The 18,537-nt window shown below is 40.4% G+C and overlaps 1 protein-coding gene across 3 annotated transcripts; it reads left to right on the forward strand.

Moving 5' to 3' along the window:
* Positions 1–150: 150 nt before the first annotated feature.
* Positions 151–18,505, forward strand: ark2ca (arkadia (RNF111) C-terminal like ring finger ubiquitin ligase 2Ca). Of its 3 annotated transcripts, none has more exons than XM_079364297.1 (9): positions 151–2,034; positions 10,231–10,537; positions 11,324–11,449; positions 11,594–11,723; positions 12,467–12,571; positions 12,809–12,904; positions 13,008–13,108; positions 13,981–15,013; positions 15,082–18,505. In XM_079364297.1, exons 1-8 carry the CDS (start codon positions 1,974–1,976, stop codon positions 14,096–14,098), a joined length of 1,044 nt encoding a protein of 347 aa, XP_079220423.1. In that variant the 5' UTR covers positions 151–1,973; the 3' UTR covers positions 14,099–15,013; positions 15,082–18,505. The 3 variants fall into 3 exon arrangements, with proteins under 3 accessions (XP_079220423.1, XP_079220421.1, XP_079220422.1); XM_079364295.1 differs by lacking the exon at positions 151–2,034 and adding an exon at positions 3,141–4,664; XM_079364296.1 differs by lacking the exon at positions 151–2,034 and adding an exon at positions 3,141–4,664 and having other exon boundaries at positions 12,812–12,904.
* Positions 18,506–18,537: the final 32 nt, after the last annotated feature.

Below are 18,537 nucleotides of genomic sequence, written 5' to 3' on the forward strand. Positions count from 1 at the left end.
TGGAATTAATATCTGTGATGGGCTCGACTCTGCCCAATAATATCTGCCTATTGCTCAGTCTCTAATGAAGACGAGGAAGAGGAAAATGACTACAGATGTTTTTTCATCATTGAAGTCCAATCAATTTTATTTATTTTTTTTCAGTTTATCTGTTTCTGAGGTGTGGGGAGTAAAGATGCAGACATTTCTATATTTTTTTTATCTGTTCAGATGTCAGAACAGTGATTTGTAAACATTGCCACTTAAATTGTTCTTTAGTAGTTCTTTGTCTACTAAATAGATGATAATAATGAGCACACTGATGTGTGTTTCTGTAGTCTAAAGTCTTCTCCATTATAAAATACTCTTCTGTGGAAGAATGAGAATAATCCCCATCATACACACAAAACATAATGAGAAGTTGTATTGTTTTCTTTTTGTCTGATAGTCAAACAGTCTAGACAACTGCCCGGCTGTGAACAATACAATTTCACCCTCGCCTACTAAAGTGACATGTGGGGTTAAAGGTCACACTGCGTCACCTGCCGCTAGGGGGACATATGGAGTTCACATGAAGAGGACAATGAGGGTGTGGAGCAATTCAGTCTGCGGGGCCCTTCTCTTAAAAACCAAAGCCCTTCAGCTAGCTCTTTTCACCCTTGGGGCAGAACATCAGCTGTATGCTAATTTGTGTACGGGGCAGCGGAGCCTCACAGAGCAGCAAGTGTGCTGGCTCACTCTCAAAAGCTGGAAATAAGTATCCTTCCTCTTGCAGATGTCTTTTTAGTCTGAATGATGCAGCTTTGGATTCTGTTTTTGTAAACGTAACTGCTCCAAAGTTTAGTCCAACTAATGACAGCTCACTCATTAATGGCTACTGCAGGCATTCATGGAAGGGGATTTTTATTTACAGCAAAAGCAATGGGAAAAAAAGCAGAATGTTCTCTGGTTTAAGCATTTAAAATGTGAGGATTTGCTGTTTACTTCACATCCTTAGGTTTCAGATTTTTGCCATACAAAACTTGGGATTTACAAGTGCTGATTTAATAAACGCTGTCTGTAGTATAGAGTTAAAGATCATAAGTCTGCTGTTTATGAGGTAAGTGAACTAATTTGACCTCCACTGACAGTAAAGCAGTTTGAAAAGGCTCTTTGTGTCACACCACAGGCTTAAAGCATTACATGGTGGGAATTGGACGACTAGGACATATGGGACTCAGAGTTTTGTGACCCCCTCAGCTCCCCCATGTCCATCTGTTCTATCACCCTTTAGGCTTAACACTAAAGGCAAAAGCGGTTTTGAGGACACAGACCATATTTGGCATATTTCCTGTCCAGGAAAACTTAGCAAAATATGAAGAAAATGTTGTTCAAAGAACTATGCCACAAACAGGTTAAAACATATCTCAATGATCTGTATTTGGACATAATACAATTTTTTAACTGAATTTTTAAGAAAGAGTCATTGGAAGCTGAGTCAATAAGTGAAGAAGAATACAAATAATTGTGGGTATGTCACCTTATTCATCATAAATATTTAACCAATTCGACCCCTCAGCTTTGGTCAAGTACTAAAAAATAAGTATATCGTGTAAACTGTGTCATGGATGGGAAATTAAAAAAAAAAAAGTGAGAATAATAAAGCTGAATCTACATTTGATTTTTCCTCAAGGTAAAGTTTTGTTGTTTGGGATGTTTGACAAAAAGTGTTTAAATGGGATTAAAGTAGCCCATCTTCTCTAAACTAGTGAATCCAGTCATGGAGGGGGGCGGGCTGTCCAAAACACAGACGCACCCGCCCCCTCGCTCATCCTATTGGTTGAGCAGGGTGCCAAAGCCGGAGGTCCTGATCAAAGCGTCCAGTGATTGGCTGCTCGGCTCTGAGTGTGAAGGCTGCGCAGCCTGTCTGTTTGAATGTGCTGGGGGACTGGAGGGGATCATTTCCATGGACCATCTGTCTCGCTGGCTACCCACACAACAAAGAAGGACCCAGGATGGTGTTGGTACACGTTGGATATCTGGTTCTCCCAGTCTTCGGCTCAGTTAGAAATAGAGGTATGGCTAGCTGTATTTATTTCTTTGTTCTAACTCTAACACAATCCTCGGCGTCGCTTCTTTTTTTAAATGTCCTCAAATTATGTAAACAGAGCTGACACCTGCTAGCAAAAAACACAAGACAGCAATAATCGCAGCAGTCCACTGTAGATAACATAATCAGTCTTACTAGCTTGTAGCGTCGCGCCAATTTAGCTTTAACCCAAACCCGCTCCAATGCTGTTACTGCTACATTTAACATTTAAGAAAAAAACACCGTACAGATTTATGTTGGGGCCTTTTAACGGCACCAAAACGAATTGCAGCTGTCAAATGGCAGCCCCCTCTTTTCTTTTTATCCTCAGCTGTGTGTCTTAGCGGATCGCGAGGGTCTGCTTAATCTGTCGCGCGGTGTTTACGTGCGTTAACTGCCGTTTTGTGCAGTCACACTGCTAACCAACGTAACCTAGGTAACAAGCTGAAAAGGCGACGTTTACTGACTCATATTTAGCTTAGAAAATAACAGTAACACAATTATTTGCCTTGCTTTGTTTTCCTCCCATAAATTTTGCCAAGCAACCGGGCAGCTGTATCTGATTAAAGCTGCCAAACATAACGAGGGCTGTCGGTCCCTTTGTGTGCAACTTATATCGTTTTTTTTGTTGTCGTCCTTCGCTCATGTTTTACCTTGGTATTTATAAGTGTCAATCACTGCTTCCCTCTGTACAAATATAAATATACCCAGTGTAGCCTACGTACCGCTAGCAGTTACAAACGAGTTTTAAAATGGTGGTATTCTGCCGTTAGCCTAAAATAAACGCCACCAAACCTTAAAATTGCACCACCTTTTGCTGAAGTCTGAGGCAGCGTTTAAAGCTGAAAAATCCCCAACTTGCTGCAATTGACAAAAAAAAAATCCTCATACATTGCAGCAGGCTATCTGTGTTGATTATGTAATAATAATAGTAGTGGTAATAATTTTCACTGTTAAAAAACTACATGCAGTAGCACCAATGATTTCATTGTGCTTTTATTTGTGTTCTTTTTTCCTGTTCCATAGTATCGAGGCTGGCTCTACATTCCGCATTTCTCAGACCTTTGTCCCCCTCCATTGTGTAGCTAACGATCATCTGCTGCTGTCTGCCGTAGCCTCTGCCTGTTCTCTGCATCTAGCTGTATTGTGAACCCCTTCTTCCTCATTTCCTCTTTCCATCTGAAGACGACATTGGCATTAAAAACCGAGTTCCCACTCATACCGTATCCTTCTGTGTAACAGACTAAAGAATAACACCTTCTGTAGCATAAAACACTCTGTCTTTATTTAAACTGTCATGTTGCTCTTCAGTGAATAACCCATTGTAGCATTAGACTTTACTACAGACTGTCATTGTGATTCTCCCATTCAGTGTGGATAGACTACATTCTGCTGTAAATTTCTGTAAAGTGGATACATTTTGATTCCTCCCCCCTCTCCTCCATGCGATTACAGCCAGGCTTAATCGAACTCCTCAAATATTTGCCTCCATCCCCTATTTGCAAAGGTGCATTGTACCGGCATAAGCAGTTGTATGATCACCTTCTCTAAACTATCTTAACCAATAATTCAACGATTGGCGAACACTTGCAGTGCTAAAATCACAGTAACTTGTGTGAAGCTATGTCTTCCTTTGAATGGTCCACTGCACCTGTTCAAGTGGAGTTCAAACAGCTGCTCATAATCCTATCCATAATGTGAAAGCATTTGTTCCAGATATAGCTTAATTGAAAAATGGGCGAGTCTCTGGTTTAACTCATCTTGGCATTAAAAAAAAAAAAAAAAAGTACCTGCCATGAACAGCCCCCCTCTCAAGTCTTTCCTCAGACACCTCCAGAATGCTATCCATTTTACAGGGATGTGTATATCCTGCACTGCTGTAGAACTCCTTTTAGAATGAAAATGTCTTTTTTTTTTTTATTCTTTGGTTGTGGTTTTTTCTACCTTATGTTCTTGTATTAGATCCTAATGCATGGTCATTTTATACTTTTGTTTTTCCACATTGAACAGCAGATTCCAATGTAAACTTTGTGTAGAGTTGTCCCTGCTATACTGAACTGTGCTGTAAGCATACACATCTACTCATTGGATGCTGCTTCTGTTCTGTTAACCCTACAGAGAGCATGGTCGGGCCTTGCCTTTGGTATTTATTTGCATGGTATTATTATTATAATTCTGGTTATATAGGAGATATTACTCTTATTATTACTATTATCACACAGTGCCACACATACTAATATTTTCCAATAAAGACTGTAGTTTTCTTTCTAACCTTCAGTGTGCTTTTTGCTGATTTCCATGTGTTCCTCCTCCTCCTTCCTCCACACTGTGCTGTCACTGAGACGGTCCCCTCACTCTTTTTATGTGCTCTCATTTCTCAGCAGTCTTTGACAGAGTCTCCTGAACTTGTTGCTCGGCTTATGACTAGGGGCAAACTCAATTTCTATACATTATTTAAGGAGGACTGAAATATTTCTAAAACACGCCGGCATTGAAAACGGAATTCCCTCCTAATCCAGTCAAAAGACACGCCTCCCTCACAATCACTCGATGATGTTCATTGGTGTTCCATCAAATCAAACAACACTGGGTCCAATCGTTAGTGTCATCTGTCATGGTAACTGTTCTTTTGTCTCGATATCAAAGTAAATGGAAACATGCTATGGTGCATTTTCTGTTAAAAACTGTTTACCTTTAAACCAACCACAAATGATTTAACAAATACGTCTAATAGAGTTACTTAAACAAAGTCAAACTAACAAAAATCCAGTAATATGTTTGACAACTTTTTTTGCTGCACAATCCTGAAAGGTTTAGTACGGTCAGTGACACTAACTGGTACGGCAAATTGTTGCCTAATGGTTTGGTATATCGGCATTTTCTTCTTGGATGTATTGACTGCTCTGTATGTCGTCATTACAAAGACAGAAACAGTCTATCCTTACTACATATAAATTAACCAGTCCTTGGAAAGAAATGTACGGTAACATTTTGGGGTAAGCATGTTGTTTGTCTTTTTGCTGAGAGTTTGATGAGAAGATCAATACCACTCTTTTGTCTCTACCCTTAACGTGAAGCCTTTTCCATTAGCTGTTATCCCAGTATAGAATAAAGTCTGGCAACATGGAGAACGTGCTTGTCTGGCTCTGTCTAATACAGCCACATGTATGCTATATATATATCAGCTCTAAAGTTAACTTGTTTACAATAAACATGTCATTTGTTTAATCTGAACAGATAGCCATGTATGGAAAAGTCAGTTTGCAGATTCTTGTTTTGTTCTGGTGTATTTCATGAAGTTAACTCTCAGAGAAAGTCTTTTGTAAAACAAGCAGTAGTCATTCCAAACGTCTTTGTAGAATAAACAAATGGTAGACAATGTGTTCATGACCGAGCTTTAGACGTGCTGTGTGTCAATGTTGGTACCTTCAAATTAGGATCTTCTCCCCCTCATTTCAAGGGTTTTCGCCACACTTAACCAGCTGCTGACTTTAGGCTGATGAAGATATCTGCTGTATTGATCTCCTAATCAAACTCTCCGCCTCAACGTCACACTGTCCTTTCAGAGTCTCTTAATATGTCCCGTAATACGAAATCAATTCAGTTCGATTTGCAAAAGGCAGTGATCACATCAGTGGAGTGTTTCAATTGTGTCTGTGTAATGTTGGTAACTATTATCCTCTAGTCTTTTTCCTCAGTAATAAACCAAACAGACCTTGACTCATTTATACAAATAAACCACTGAATCACAGAAAGAAGCGGCTCGCAGCTTTACTGAAAAGAATTCCTTTAGTCAACCATTTGTGCCTTTTGTAGTTTCAGACAAAAGATGAAGTAAACCCAGTTTAGCTCATGTCACATTACAGCCACAAACTAGTCAATGCAGGTGGCTGGAAATGTTCTCGAAATATAGGCTTGACATTGATTTTATGAATATAGTTATACTGAATGTTTATTTGTCTAATTCAAAAAAACGTTATTTGTCAAAGGCACAGAGCAGTAAATAATAACAGTGCAGCTATACTAACATTTAACCAAAGATATAGTGTCAACAAAATGTAAGTACAAAATAAAATACAGAAAAGAAGGTGTAAGTGGACAGTAATCGGATTAAGATGTATAAGCAGTAGTGAACAGATGTAAACAGAACTATAGTGCAGTAAGTGTGAAATAAATATATACATGTGCAAGTCGGCAGATACTAAATAATAAAGTGATAGTGGTATGTGGCAGATAATAGAACAACAGACTAAATACGTACTGGAGCTATATATTAAAAAATAAGAATACTGAAAGAGTTGCTGTCGTGCTATGATGGATAAGATATAAGAACTGATAAACAGACTATAAGGTAGTGCTACAATATAAGCCTAGTAAAAGCATTAAAGTGCAGGCGTAAGGAAAAGAAACCAAACAAAAAGGAGGTAGAGAAGAAGGAGTATTTTCCCAAATAAACGTTCTAATCATATGCAAACCCCACACAAACGATGATGGTGCTTCTGTTGAAAGTACAAAATTGCAACTGATCAAATCCTGCATACAGGTTCTGTTGATGTTTTCTGAGTTTTAAGCTGCAGTTATTAAATATAAAGTTAGGAAAGTAAAGAGATTTATTGTCTGTGACTTCTTGCTCAAGTTCCAGCTACTTGAGCCTAACATCTGTTCACAATGTCTGAAATAGACACAAGTTATTTATGTGCAGACGTAAGGTGTGTCAAAGACATGGACGTGTGTACGCATATTTCTCCACTTCCACTTCCACCACCAGCAACAGCAACAGGCTTTTAAAAAAACTCAGTAGCCATAATGCTTTTGAGATTTTACAGTAGCTGCACTTGCTTATACCTCAGTATTTCAGGTGTTTTGTCTTCCTTTCAACACAGACTTTGTCCTTATTTAACCCATTTTTAATTAAAGATTAGTGAGAAGTGTGCAAGCACTCTGCAGATTTTAATTCCATCGCTTGTTTCACTCTTTGGTCCCTCACTGTGAGAGTGAATGTGCTAAAATGTGAAATCAGCAGGTGAGGTGGGTTTTTTTAACTGTCATACACATGATGGAAGACCATCACACTAGGCAAAAGACAGGATTATGTTAGAGAGGAGATGCAATTGTAAAGCTGCAGCGATGGCAGGGGGGAGGAGTGGAAGAGAGAGAAAGGTTCGATGTCAGACTGCTGCAGTCGCGGCTGGGCAGGGCTTACAGGCTGTCACTCACAGGGACGCCATGCCGCAGCCACACCGTGGGGGAGGGGCTGCCTGTGCAGCAGCTCAGGGGTGAAGAGAGGTGGATGAAGAGAGTGCATGTCTGTGTGTGTGTATGTGCATGGATGAATGGGTGGGGGTCTGTTCTGCACCAATCAGGCATTTTATATCTGTGAGTCAAAGCTGAAGCCGAGATGAAACAATAACACAATCAGGACTGTTACTGCCAGCAGCACTGCAGTATGTCAAATATTAATGTCAGCGGTTCGAGCTGTGAAAGAGCCCAGAGACAAATAATTTGATATTTACTTAAAGCTTCACACCGAGTCCAGACTTACCAGGTCACAGGGTTTACACAAATTGATGCACAGCCTTTACCAATCCAAACCAACAGTCTGCCATTTCTGCTCTAATTCCTCAGACACGTTGTCTCAGATGGTTCACTGGCTTCCCATGTCCCAAGGCTAATGTGACAAAGCAAATAACAAATATATCCAAGAGTAAGAGAATGTATACAATTTTATTATCTTTCTGCGTTGTGGGGGAAAACACCATGTAAACATTGTTAAAGCAGTCATCTCTAATATAACCATATCTAGCAACCGCTTCGCCAAGTTAAGCTTAGCATAAAGGCTAATCAGGTTCTGAAATATGTTACCTCAAATTAATCTTCTGAAACAAAGGTGTCAAGTCAACTTTTTAACTCTATTATTTACAATTTAGACTAAACTTGTGATTTTGTTTCTGGGGGGAAAACTGCGTAGAAGATTTCTTGGCTAGTACAACACTTTTGAAGACCTCTCTGCTAAGTAGTGAAGACTAAAACAAGAAATGATTAGTTTGACATTTAGATAGATAAAACAAATGTTACCTGAAGTTCATCTTTGAGGTGGTTGTTGCTCGGTTCTGCTGTTGTACATAACCAAGCTAGCCCCTGTTAGCAGTAGGCATATCTTTGTTAATAATAATGCATTTATTTAAAGTCGCCTTTCAAAACGCTCAAGGTCACCTTACAAAGCTAAGCTAAGCTAACCAGCTGCTTCAATACATAAAAAGTTGCACCAATCTTTTATGTGCACTGAGAGACAAACATTTTCCTAAAATGTTGAATTATTCCTCAAAATAAATGAACTGTGTTGTGTGTTGTGACTCATGTACTTTTGAATAATTCTCCTTTCTGTTTCTAAACCTGCCTGAGTCACCTTAAAACAGCTAACACAAGATGATACAATTAGGTCTTCCACGATAAGCGCATTCAGAGTGACAGTAAGATCCCAATGTGGCAACTGGCGTGCCACTTTATGTGTCACATGCTGTTAATTCAGTGACCTGCCAGTAATCCAGCACCCTTTACACTGTTAAGTGGAATATATACCATGTGCTGTGCTGGCCAATGGTATGCCACAAGGGGACCAGTGACATGTACTCCTCTAACTGTCAAATCTGTCCCACCTTCCACCACCATGATGAATATAAACAATTACATTTCTTGCTCTATGACATACACAATTACTGCCATATTATACACTTTGTGTCTGTATCTATATCTATATTTATCGATAGACAAAGTAAGTGCAACAAAGTAATACAAGGGTTACACTAACAAATAATAATACAAATAGTAATACAAAGAAAGTTTGTTATCTCCATGACAACAGTCATTTCAATAACATATCATTGCCAGGTTGTAGCTCAAAGCTTATGTCAGCTAACAAGGCTAACCTAGCCACCACAGCCAGTCTGAGTAGTCCATAAGAGATATCAAACAAACTGTCCTTACACACTGTATGAAAAACACAGAAGAAACAGATTTCTCTCATAACAGTTATATCTTGTACTTGTGTTGTCTATAAAGACAAAAAGTGTCAACATGTATGAAAGCAAGTGTACATGTCCTCGAGCAAGACCAGGGGTATTAATTAAAATGACCATTATTACGTCCAGAGGGGGGGGGGGGGGGGGGGTAATAGCGTGACAATTGAGTGGCCGTGTCGCTGGCTTCTTATGGCATGCCATCGGCAACTGAACATGGCACTCAACTAATGGCATATATGCCACTAAACCACGTACGCTCTGGACTAATGGCTATCACTGAACTACCAGCAGTTGCCAGGGATCTCCAAGTGGAATGGCAGTTGCCTTATTGTGATTTGGCACTGCTGCACACATGCAGTTCCAAGGCCATTCAAAGGCACAATGGTCAGGTATTTTATTATTCTCTCTGTGTCCTTTTAAAGAAAAGCTAGAAAGCTGTAATGAGAAGCTGGAATAGGAACTGTTCGTCCTTACTTCACCCTCCCCTCAGTATTCCTTTTCTCTCAGCTTGGAGTAATTCCTATTGATTGTTTGGTGCAATTCAATACTGAGGTGATTCAGTGGGGCTAGCACATCTCATGTCTCCTGCACTTCTATTACAAAAAGGGAATGGTAAGGGGAGAATGGCGGGGGCTGACACTCCTTTGAGCCCACCTTAGTTCCTTTTGGTGGGTTTTAATGAGAAAACTACGGTTGAAAATGCATTTCCTGACAAAATCAGACATCCTATAAAGCACATTTGACAAGCTGTGTACCTCAGACAACAATTTGTGGTGTAGATCAACTTGGAAAAACTCCAAAATGTTAGCGAAGATAAATCCTTTCGGTAGTGGCAGTGGGTGCAATCTGTGTGTGGGTTTAGACAGAGCTCCACAGGGGTCTCAATGTCTGCGTCCTCCATCTGCTGTTGTGTCTGTCTTGTCTTGTCTCTTCCTGTGTCGGGTCTCTTCTATTTTCATGTTCTCTCTGTGTGAATGATCTTTGAATTTATTTGTGTGTGTTTTGTGTACTTGAGAAAGTCAGAGAGTACTTGTTTTTGCAATTATGTGTGTGAAAATGTCCTCATCACTGGTTTGTATTGGTTTCAATGTGGTGTCTGATTGAATGCAACTGATAACAAGCTTTCTCAGGCTCAATCTCTCTCTCTCTATTCATTCCCCATAGGAGCACACTTCACCAGGCATCAGCACAGCCATGCTACCTCCTGCCGACACTTTCACCTGGGCGCTGCACAGGCACCCATCTCAGCAGAGTTCCCCTTGGGAAATGCCAGCCAGCCGCCTCAGACCGGCCTGGCCAACCACCTGCCTCCGGCGCACCACCCGCCGCCTCCCCTCACTGCCCTGCCTGCAGCTCCTCAGTTCCAGGATGTGCCAGGGCCTCCATTCCTACCTCAGGCCTTACACCAGCAATACCTCATCCAGCAGCAGCTTATCGAAGCGCAGCATCGCAGGATCCTTCCTCACTCCAGGTAGAACCGCTACCTGCACACAAATACAGATACACACAAAGAGAGGCAGTAAAAAGGGGTTACTTTTAAACATGGGTTGATAAAGCAATACATGTCAATACAAGTAAAACTTCTCTTTCACTTGAAAAATGTGAGCTCAAGTTCTGCTGGTTCTCTGTAAGCAGATTTATCCTCAATTAAAGCTGTTTGTTTTTTCAAAATTCAAAAACCTTTTAAAAGACTAGAAACCATTTATTCAGCTATAACATCGTTCCCCTTTTCTATACCAATCTAAGGAAGCCCTAAGGGGACATACATCCATATATTTTATTTAACTCTGTTTTCCTCTTGAAAACAAGATCATTTCAGTCGTGTTCTCAAAAACTTGAATTATTTATCTTGTTATCTTGTAATAAAAAACGCTGTTTTTCCTCTGATAAAATTGATTTCAACTCGTCACCATAGAAAAAACAGCTTATCTCAGGATATCATAACAAGACAACAAGGAAATTATTCATTCTCACCAGAAAATTGTACTGTAACACTTTTATTTATTTATGTTTATTTACTGGTTCAAACTGTCTCGAATCCACAGATTGAATACTCATACACTTCTTTGTTAATTAAATACTTTGGGGATTTTAGTTTTAATATTGGTAGGTATCATAGCACATTATTGTTTCTTTAACCTACTGTATGTGCTCCTAGTCTTAGCTAAGTTTTATGTAAAAGACCCGAATGATCTCAATTTGATGTTCCTGGCTGAGTTAAGGTTTAATAAACATTTCTCTGTCTTTTCTTTCCTAGAAGGACCCAGGAGCGCATCCCTCTGAACCCTCACAGACTGCGTTCAGGCTACGACTATTCCCCGCCCCTTCATGTTCCTCAGCCAATGACACAGCAGCAGCGGTACCTGGCCGAAGGCACAGACTGGTAAGTCCCTGTCGGAGATTAACCAGAGTCCCGCGGAGTCGAGAAATGATCCCATCCTTTCATCACTGTGCCCATCTGTCTGTCCGTCACCTTTCCGAGCATGGGTGACAGTGATGATTTAGTTGCCTGTCTTTCTGCCTGCAGGGATCTCAGCGTCGATGCTGGCCTTCCCCACCATCAGTACCAGCTCCAGCAGCTCCCGCAGCACTATCAGCATTACCTGGCCTCTCCTCGGATGCATCACTTCCCCAGGAACACATCGTCTGCACAAGTGGTATGTTTGACACCCTGCTATTCAAATCATATTATTACTTTTGCTTTTTTCAATTGCTATCTTGTCCTAAACATTTTTCCTCTACTGATATGATAAACCTTTGCCTTTACTTTAAATAACATTTAACTGATTTAACTTTGCAGACCTACAACATTAACAGTTATAAAAGCCTCAGAATTGTGGCAGCAGTATAACTGACATTCCTCTTCCTTATAATTTGATCCATACCCTCTTTATATCCATAAACCTTTATAATGTCATGGCAACAGCTGTATGGAAACCACAATTTGTCAAAATCTTGTAACAACAAGTCCAAGAACAATGTTTTTGTGCCTTAACCTCACCAATCTAACCAATGTAAGACTCTTTCACATTGTTTGGTTTTACTTTGGCACCATTAATACTTGGCTATGTCAAGGCACAAACACTATTTGGAAGGGTTAACAAGTACGGCTAAAAGTAGTTTTACAAATGTTGGAGTACAATCTACACAGTAGCCCACAGTATGGTTGGGGATTTGGGTGTGTTATGGTAACAGCAGCTGCTAACCTCTCAGGCAGAGAGGAGGAGTGGGCTACAGAGGTCCGGTTACCTCACTTCTTGCAATTTTGTTCCATTTTCTTTGTGCTTTTTGCTGCTTTGCAGCTATTTGTGTCACTTTCAGTTTTCATGCATTGAAGAAAAACCATGCTTGACTGCAGGGTTATTACTGCTGTAATAAAAGACGCCTTCTTTATTGCTAGGTTGTGCATGAAATCAGAAACTACCCATACCCCCAGCTGCACCTGTTGGCACTGCAAAGTCTGAATCCTTCAAGGCACGCCACCGCTGTGCGAGAAAGTTATGAGGTAAATCTATCTTTAAATAAACTTCACACACTTTCCACCCACCCAGTGTCAGAGAACTTGAACCTCTTTCTGTACTGCCTTGTTCTCTAGGCACGTATATCCAGTTTTCAAGCACTTTGGAGACATCCTGTATTCGTTTGTTTGAAGTTTCATCTTCAAATGTAATCTTTATTTTAGGCCCTTTTGGTAGATGATCAGTGTTATATAGGTTGTATAACACAATGGGTCTTCCTTCAGGAGCTGTTGCAGTTGGAGGACCGGCTTGGAAGTGTCAGTAGAGGAGCTGTTCAGACGACCATAGAGCGGTTTACTTTTCCTCACAAATACAAGAAGGTAGGGAATAATAAAACACAGACATTTACTAATGGTTTACTCCCACTGAGCTTTATTTTTGTGACCGTGCCTTTTGTCTCTGTGTAATCTGACCTGCTAACAGAGAAAGCCCCTCCATCTGAAAATTGGAGAGGAGGAGGAGACAGATGTGGATGAGAAGTGTACCATCTGCTTGTCTATGCTGGAGGACGGAGAGGACGTCAGGTCAGAAAGATGCACAACCTCAGATTCCTACTTTTTCATCAAAAACACCACTTCTCTTTAAACGAGATTGAAAAAGCTGAAAAAAAAAAAGTTGGACATTTTGAGTAGTTGGCAGATGCTTTCTGGTAGACAGTTAGTGATATATTCCTTCTATCTAGTCATCCACAATTGTTGCATGTTTTATTTGAGGGATGTCAAAGAACTGATAATTTGTAAATTTGCTTCCAACACCGTAACCCTTCTGCTGCTAATTTTAATGTCAGCAAATGCCAAATATTTCCTAAATCATTAGCTAACAAGCAAATCCTCCCTGTTCCTCACATTAGACATAAACTGTCACTACATATCATAACTAGTGCCACTTTAATCTTAATGACTCGGTGTGAAACAGCTGAGACAGCAATACATAAGTCAATTAGTGGAGGAATTTCATACTGTCTGACAGAGCGAGTCTGTTTCCAGTCTGTATGCTAAGCTAAGATAACCAGCAGCTGGGAATAACTTGTTTTTTAAAGGAGAAACTGGAGGTTGGAATCTATTTTCTGCTTTCTGACTCTCTTGTCAGAAAACACCCTGGAGAATGTGCTACTACACATGCATTCAAAAGCAGGTTGGGGGGTGAGATTTGGGTGATAAGAGCAGTGCCCAGAGACGAGTCTCAGTTTACAGCAGATGGAGTCTCAGCTGTCTGGACGGCTTGGAGGATTGATGACTCAACAGAAGTCGTCTCTACATGCCTGAATGAACAAAATTAACTCCCTGCTGGTTTCAGATGTTCCCTGCGAGCACATAACTGTATCCTCTTGGTTAGATTCATGCTCGCCTCTGTGAATCAACACTGACCCGCAGCTCTGTGCTTCTCTGTCCTCCAGGAGACTACCCTGCATGCACCTCTTCCATCAGGGCTGCGTCGACCAATGGCTGGCCACAAGCAGGAAGTGTCCAATCTGTCGAGTTGACATCGAAACACAGCTGAACCCCGACAGCTGATGAGATTCAACCCCACCCCCTCACCCTACCTCCTCCCTGTCAATCACACTCATGTGGTTCCTGCTTTCTTCCACCTCCTTCCTCCTCCCCCTCCCCTCGTTGGGGGCTTTTGCCAAATGTCTCCAGACATCCTGTGACATCACCACCCCACGTCTTCTGACTCACGCTTTAACTGAGCCAAGCCAGGACAGCCAACTGCAAGAGAAGCCGCAAAGGACTCTCTTTATAATGAAGCACATCCTTCTGGAGGCAAAAGACACACACACAAACACACACATATACTCATGTACACAGGGTTTACTTGTAGCTTGCTGGTTGTAAGTGGGGTGTTGTTGCTGTTGTGGTGTCGTACTGTAGGTAGCCACGGGCTGTGTAGCATGTCCTCAAAGCCATGACTTTATGTCCTGAGAGTGGAAAACGCATAACCCCACACTGAGCTGGCTACTTTCTCTCTTTCTCAATATTTAAATATATATCTACAAATATATATTTCTCTTTTAAAACACTTCAATCAAAGTGAATATTCTGCCACACAAGAAAAACTAAATGCTCTGATGCCATGTTTACCTAAAGATCATTTGTGGTCGTAGTAGAGTAGCAGTAACCAACAAGTGATAATCTGGTGCGCTGTTGCTGCACTAGCTAGCTAAGTGTTTTAATTCTATCATGCAGCTTTGACCTTTTGCAATATATTTACCTTGGGTTGGTGTTGTGTGAGTAGGTCTCTTTCACCGCTGTGGAAGCCAAGCCAAGTGATTGAGTTGTCATATGTGTGTTTTTAAAACTTCAAAGTAGGTAGAAGTGTTTTTACCAAAATGCATTTTGTCTCAGTGTAGCTTGAGCCTCAAGCAGGTTTATGTGTGTGTCTGTGTGTGTGTGCTCAGCCCTGCTGTGTGTGTGTGTGTGTGTGTGTGTGTGTGTGTGTGTGTGTGTGTGTGTGTGTGTGTGTGTGTGTGTGTGTGTGTGTGTGTGTGCGACTTCAGGAATGTGTTAAAATGTGTGTATGTTCGGAAATTTGAATGTGTGTGTGCTACACCTAAAACTTGTGGTAGGTTAACAGCAAGGCCACTGGAGTGCTTATACAACACAAAGCCAAAAAAAAAAAAAAGGATTAAAAAAGGAAACCAATGTGCGCTGCAGAGGAAGGTGGGAGGAACATTTAGCTGCCCTTTTACCTGCATCTCCATCTGGCATTGGGCCAGAACTGTTTGCGCTGAAAAAAATGCATGTTTCACTGTTGACTTGGGTGGCTGCTTTGGTAGAGTTTTTGCGAAACAGTACACAGATGGCTTTGCATGACTTAGTTAATCTGAGCTGTGACTATCTTCTTAACACAAACAAAAAAAATGAGCACGGTGTCGGCGGCTGCTCCACTGACTTGTAGCGTGTGTTCATCCAGTCCCCTTTGGTGGCAGCCCTGGAATCCTCTTTTTGATGTTTACCTTAATGCCTAAAGAACAAGCACATGTGACAATAGTTATATAGGAACAAAAGGTTTTTTGGTATTGCATTCGGTTTATATTTAGGTCTAGATTCATGCAGTGTTTTCAGCAGAGAGAGGAGCTTACGTATTGATCTTGTGTATTTGTGTGACAGACCTCCCCTCGTGGTTGCTATGCTGGTTGCTATGCTGTATTGCTAGAACATTTAGAACGTGGTGAGACAGAGGCAGCCTCCCTCTCGCAGTGCACACAGACATGAGACGGCACATTAAGGGGGGAAGGAAAATCGGGCTGTTAAAGCCCACCGTCTTACTCGCTACTAAAGCTGTGGAGCCCCCAAAAGTTCTGCTCAGGGACAACAGCAAATTAGAAAGTACCACATCAAATAATGTTCATTAAAAACTCCAAAGTCCCTGTACTTGCTGCCCCTGGGATTTTATAAAGACCCTGATCCCTCTTCCTGAAGCACAACTCTCAGCCCTTGGAAAAAGTTCCTGCAGTGACGAGTATCCCTTCTAGTGGGTTTACGGCTACTTTCGATAAAACAAAAAGCTTCCCAGAGCCCATTGTTGTCTCTGACCTCTACAGACATCTAAAGACTATAAAGATCAGGCAAATTTGTCCTGTGAGAAAGATACTTAAAAATGCTGCAAGACTTAAATGTTCAGCGCTTTCAAGTCCCTTTCAGAGACTCTCACCCCCTACAGGGACCTTTGACCCTGGTCCCTTTAGTTTTTATTCAATGCACGTGTTCTGAATAGCACTTGAAAAAAGTTCCTGCAGTGGAATGACAGTATTATATTTGACCAGTTTTCCCTTCGTTCCCTCGAGTTTCTGACGACCTTTGAGGATTAAGCAAATTAGTCGGACGAGGTGAGAAACAGAGGTATGCTTCATGCGAGTACTTCAGAATGAAACTATAACTCACAACTGTTCTGTGCTACAACACTCACCTCAAAGTACTAGTACCTTCAGAAAGCATTACCCCCGAGAGGGACATTTTGGAGAGAAGAATGATGTTCTTGTAGCCCAAAAGGTCCTGTAAATTTAGTCCATGGGATATTATGTTGACCCTTATCCCTGTTGAGAAAACACTACTTAGGGTTCTACTTACTGGGGGAAGTTCTTGAGGTGGAAATTTTCTCCTGTTTAAAGACAGTGAAACTAAAGGATTGAGCCTGAGAGGTCCATTTGGCAAGGATTAGCTCTCCCTGTCTTGTGCACTGCCAGTGTTGATACTGCCTCCTTGTAGTGGGGTCATCTTTGATGGCGTTTTCATAGTTTACACAGGGTGTTGTCAGTTGAAATGCCTTAAGTATTTAACAATCATAATTTATTACTAACTGTAGATATTGTGGGTATGTATTTAATTTTATATAGTTTTCTTTGCGGGTTGGGTGACTGAATCATAATTTATTTATTTAGAAATAACAAAAAAAACTTATGAAAAAAACAATTACCTCATTTTTGCATTGTTTTAAATGGGAATGCTTTGCATGCAGTTGTACTTTTTGGAACACTAAAGTTAAAGACGCCCTGCTGTTTGATCTCGACAAGCTGGCTGTGCGATGTCTACTGTCAAAGTCTGAGCAACTGAGCCCGCTCTCTCTCTCTCTCTTACTCTCTCTCTCTTTTTCTCTTTCTCTCTCCGCCTGTCTCTCTATCTCTCCCATGTGGTGCTGTGAATCTTGGTTACATTCCATTCAATGCAATTTCTCAGATCCCCCATGCTGTGATGTAGTGGACAAACTGCAATGAAGTGATTTTCTTTAGTTTGTGTTTTTTTTTTTTTTTTTTTGCACTCACTTGTTTAACAATGGGAACCCTCTCACTGGCAAAACATTAGTTTAGATAATTTTAATATTATCACTAAACACTGTTTTTTTTTATTTTGTATGCTCTGCTTCTCACAATGCACTATGGGTCTTAACGATCATCAGTGAAGCATGTTCCTTCATTTGAACTCTAGTCTGTCTTTGATTTTTGTCTCCCTTGTGTTTCTCTTTGTCTTTTGTTCGACTTAAACATAACAAGTGCCTCGCTTTACATGTTAGTAGATGTTTCCTTATTTCTGCAACCATTCAAAACAATCAGTCCATGAAGCCACCATGCCTTATTGGTTGCGTAATTAATTATGAAGAAGGAGCTAAGGCAACATCTGACAGGTGTGTACAAAAGCCATTCTACATGAAATTCAAGCAAAATAGCTACTGGTTTGTTGTGCTTAAAAACATTCACATCAAGTGGAGAAAAAAAAGAGGCATGTTTCCGTGTGGGCTTTACAAACACCACATCAATTCTACTTTGGTTCATTTTTTTTCTTTACTGTTTATCTTCTTGCTACTCTTGTTTTTTATTCTACCGTCCATCTGTCCTCTCAGAACCGGTCCTGTTTCCTTTCACAGTCTAAAAGGAAGGCAAGGATTTAAAAGCACAACCTTTTCTAAAAATGCATGTTTTCTCAGGTTTCAATATAGTCTCAATGGTTTCATAGTATACGGTGAAAATATATACAAAGAATATAACAGGAAAAAAAAAATTACAAATTTTGTTGCTGTTTGAAACTGAAAAACAGAGCTGAAGAGAAAATATCCCAAAAAGTGCCAGTGAAAGGGCTGCCGCCATCCTTGTATGAAAATCTGCTGTTTTAGCTGTGACTGCGCAATGTTTTTCAATATAGGATATTTTATCTGAAAATAGAACTATTTATCATTAATATTAAAGCAATAGCGCATTAATGTGATGAGTGTGTTGATCAAGAAATGGATGAGCATATTATGCGTAAATGTTAGATTCACATGTGGTGGAATTTTGTACTTTATTTATTATTACTAATAATAATGATAATGATTTCAAGAGTTGCATTGCTGAACCCAAACTGTTTTGATTTTATTTTAACTTTATTTCATGGCTTGTATATTATCCTTTTGTATGTGCTCTTTTGTAATAAATTGGATAAAATGGATATGTACATGTAGTGCCTTTAATTCTAATATG

Source organism: Symphodus melops, assembly GCF_947650265.1.
Source record: "Symphodus melops genome assembly, chromosome: 16".
NCBI lineage: Eukaryota > Metazoa > Chordata > Actinopteri > Labriformes > Labridae > Symphodus > Symphodus melops.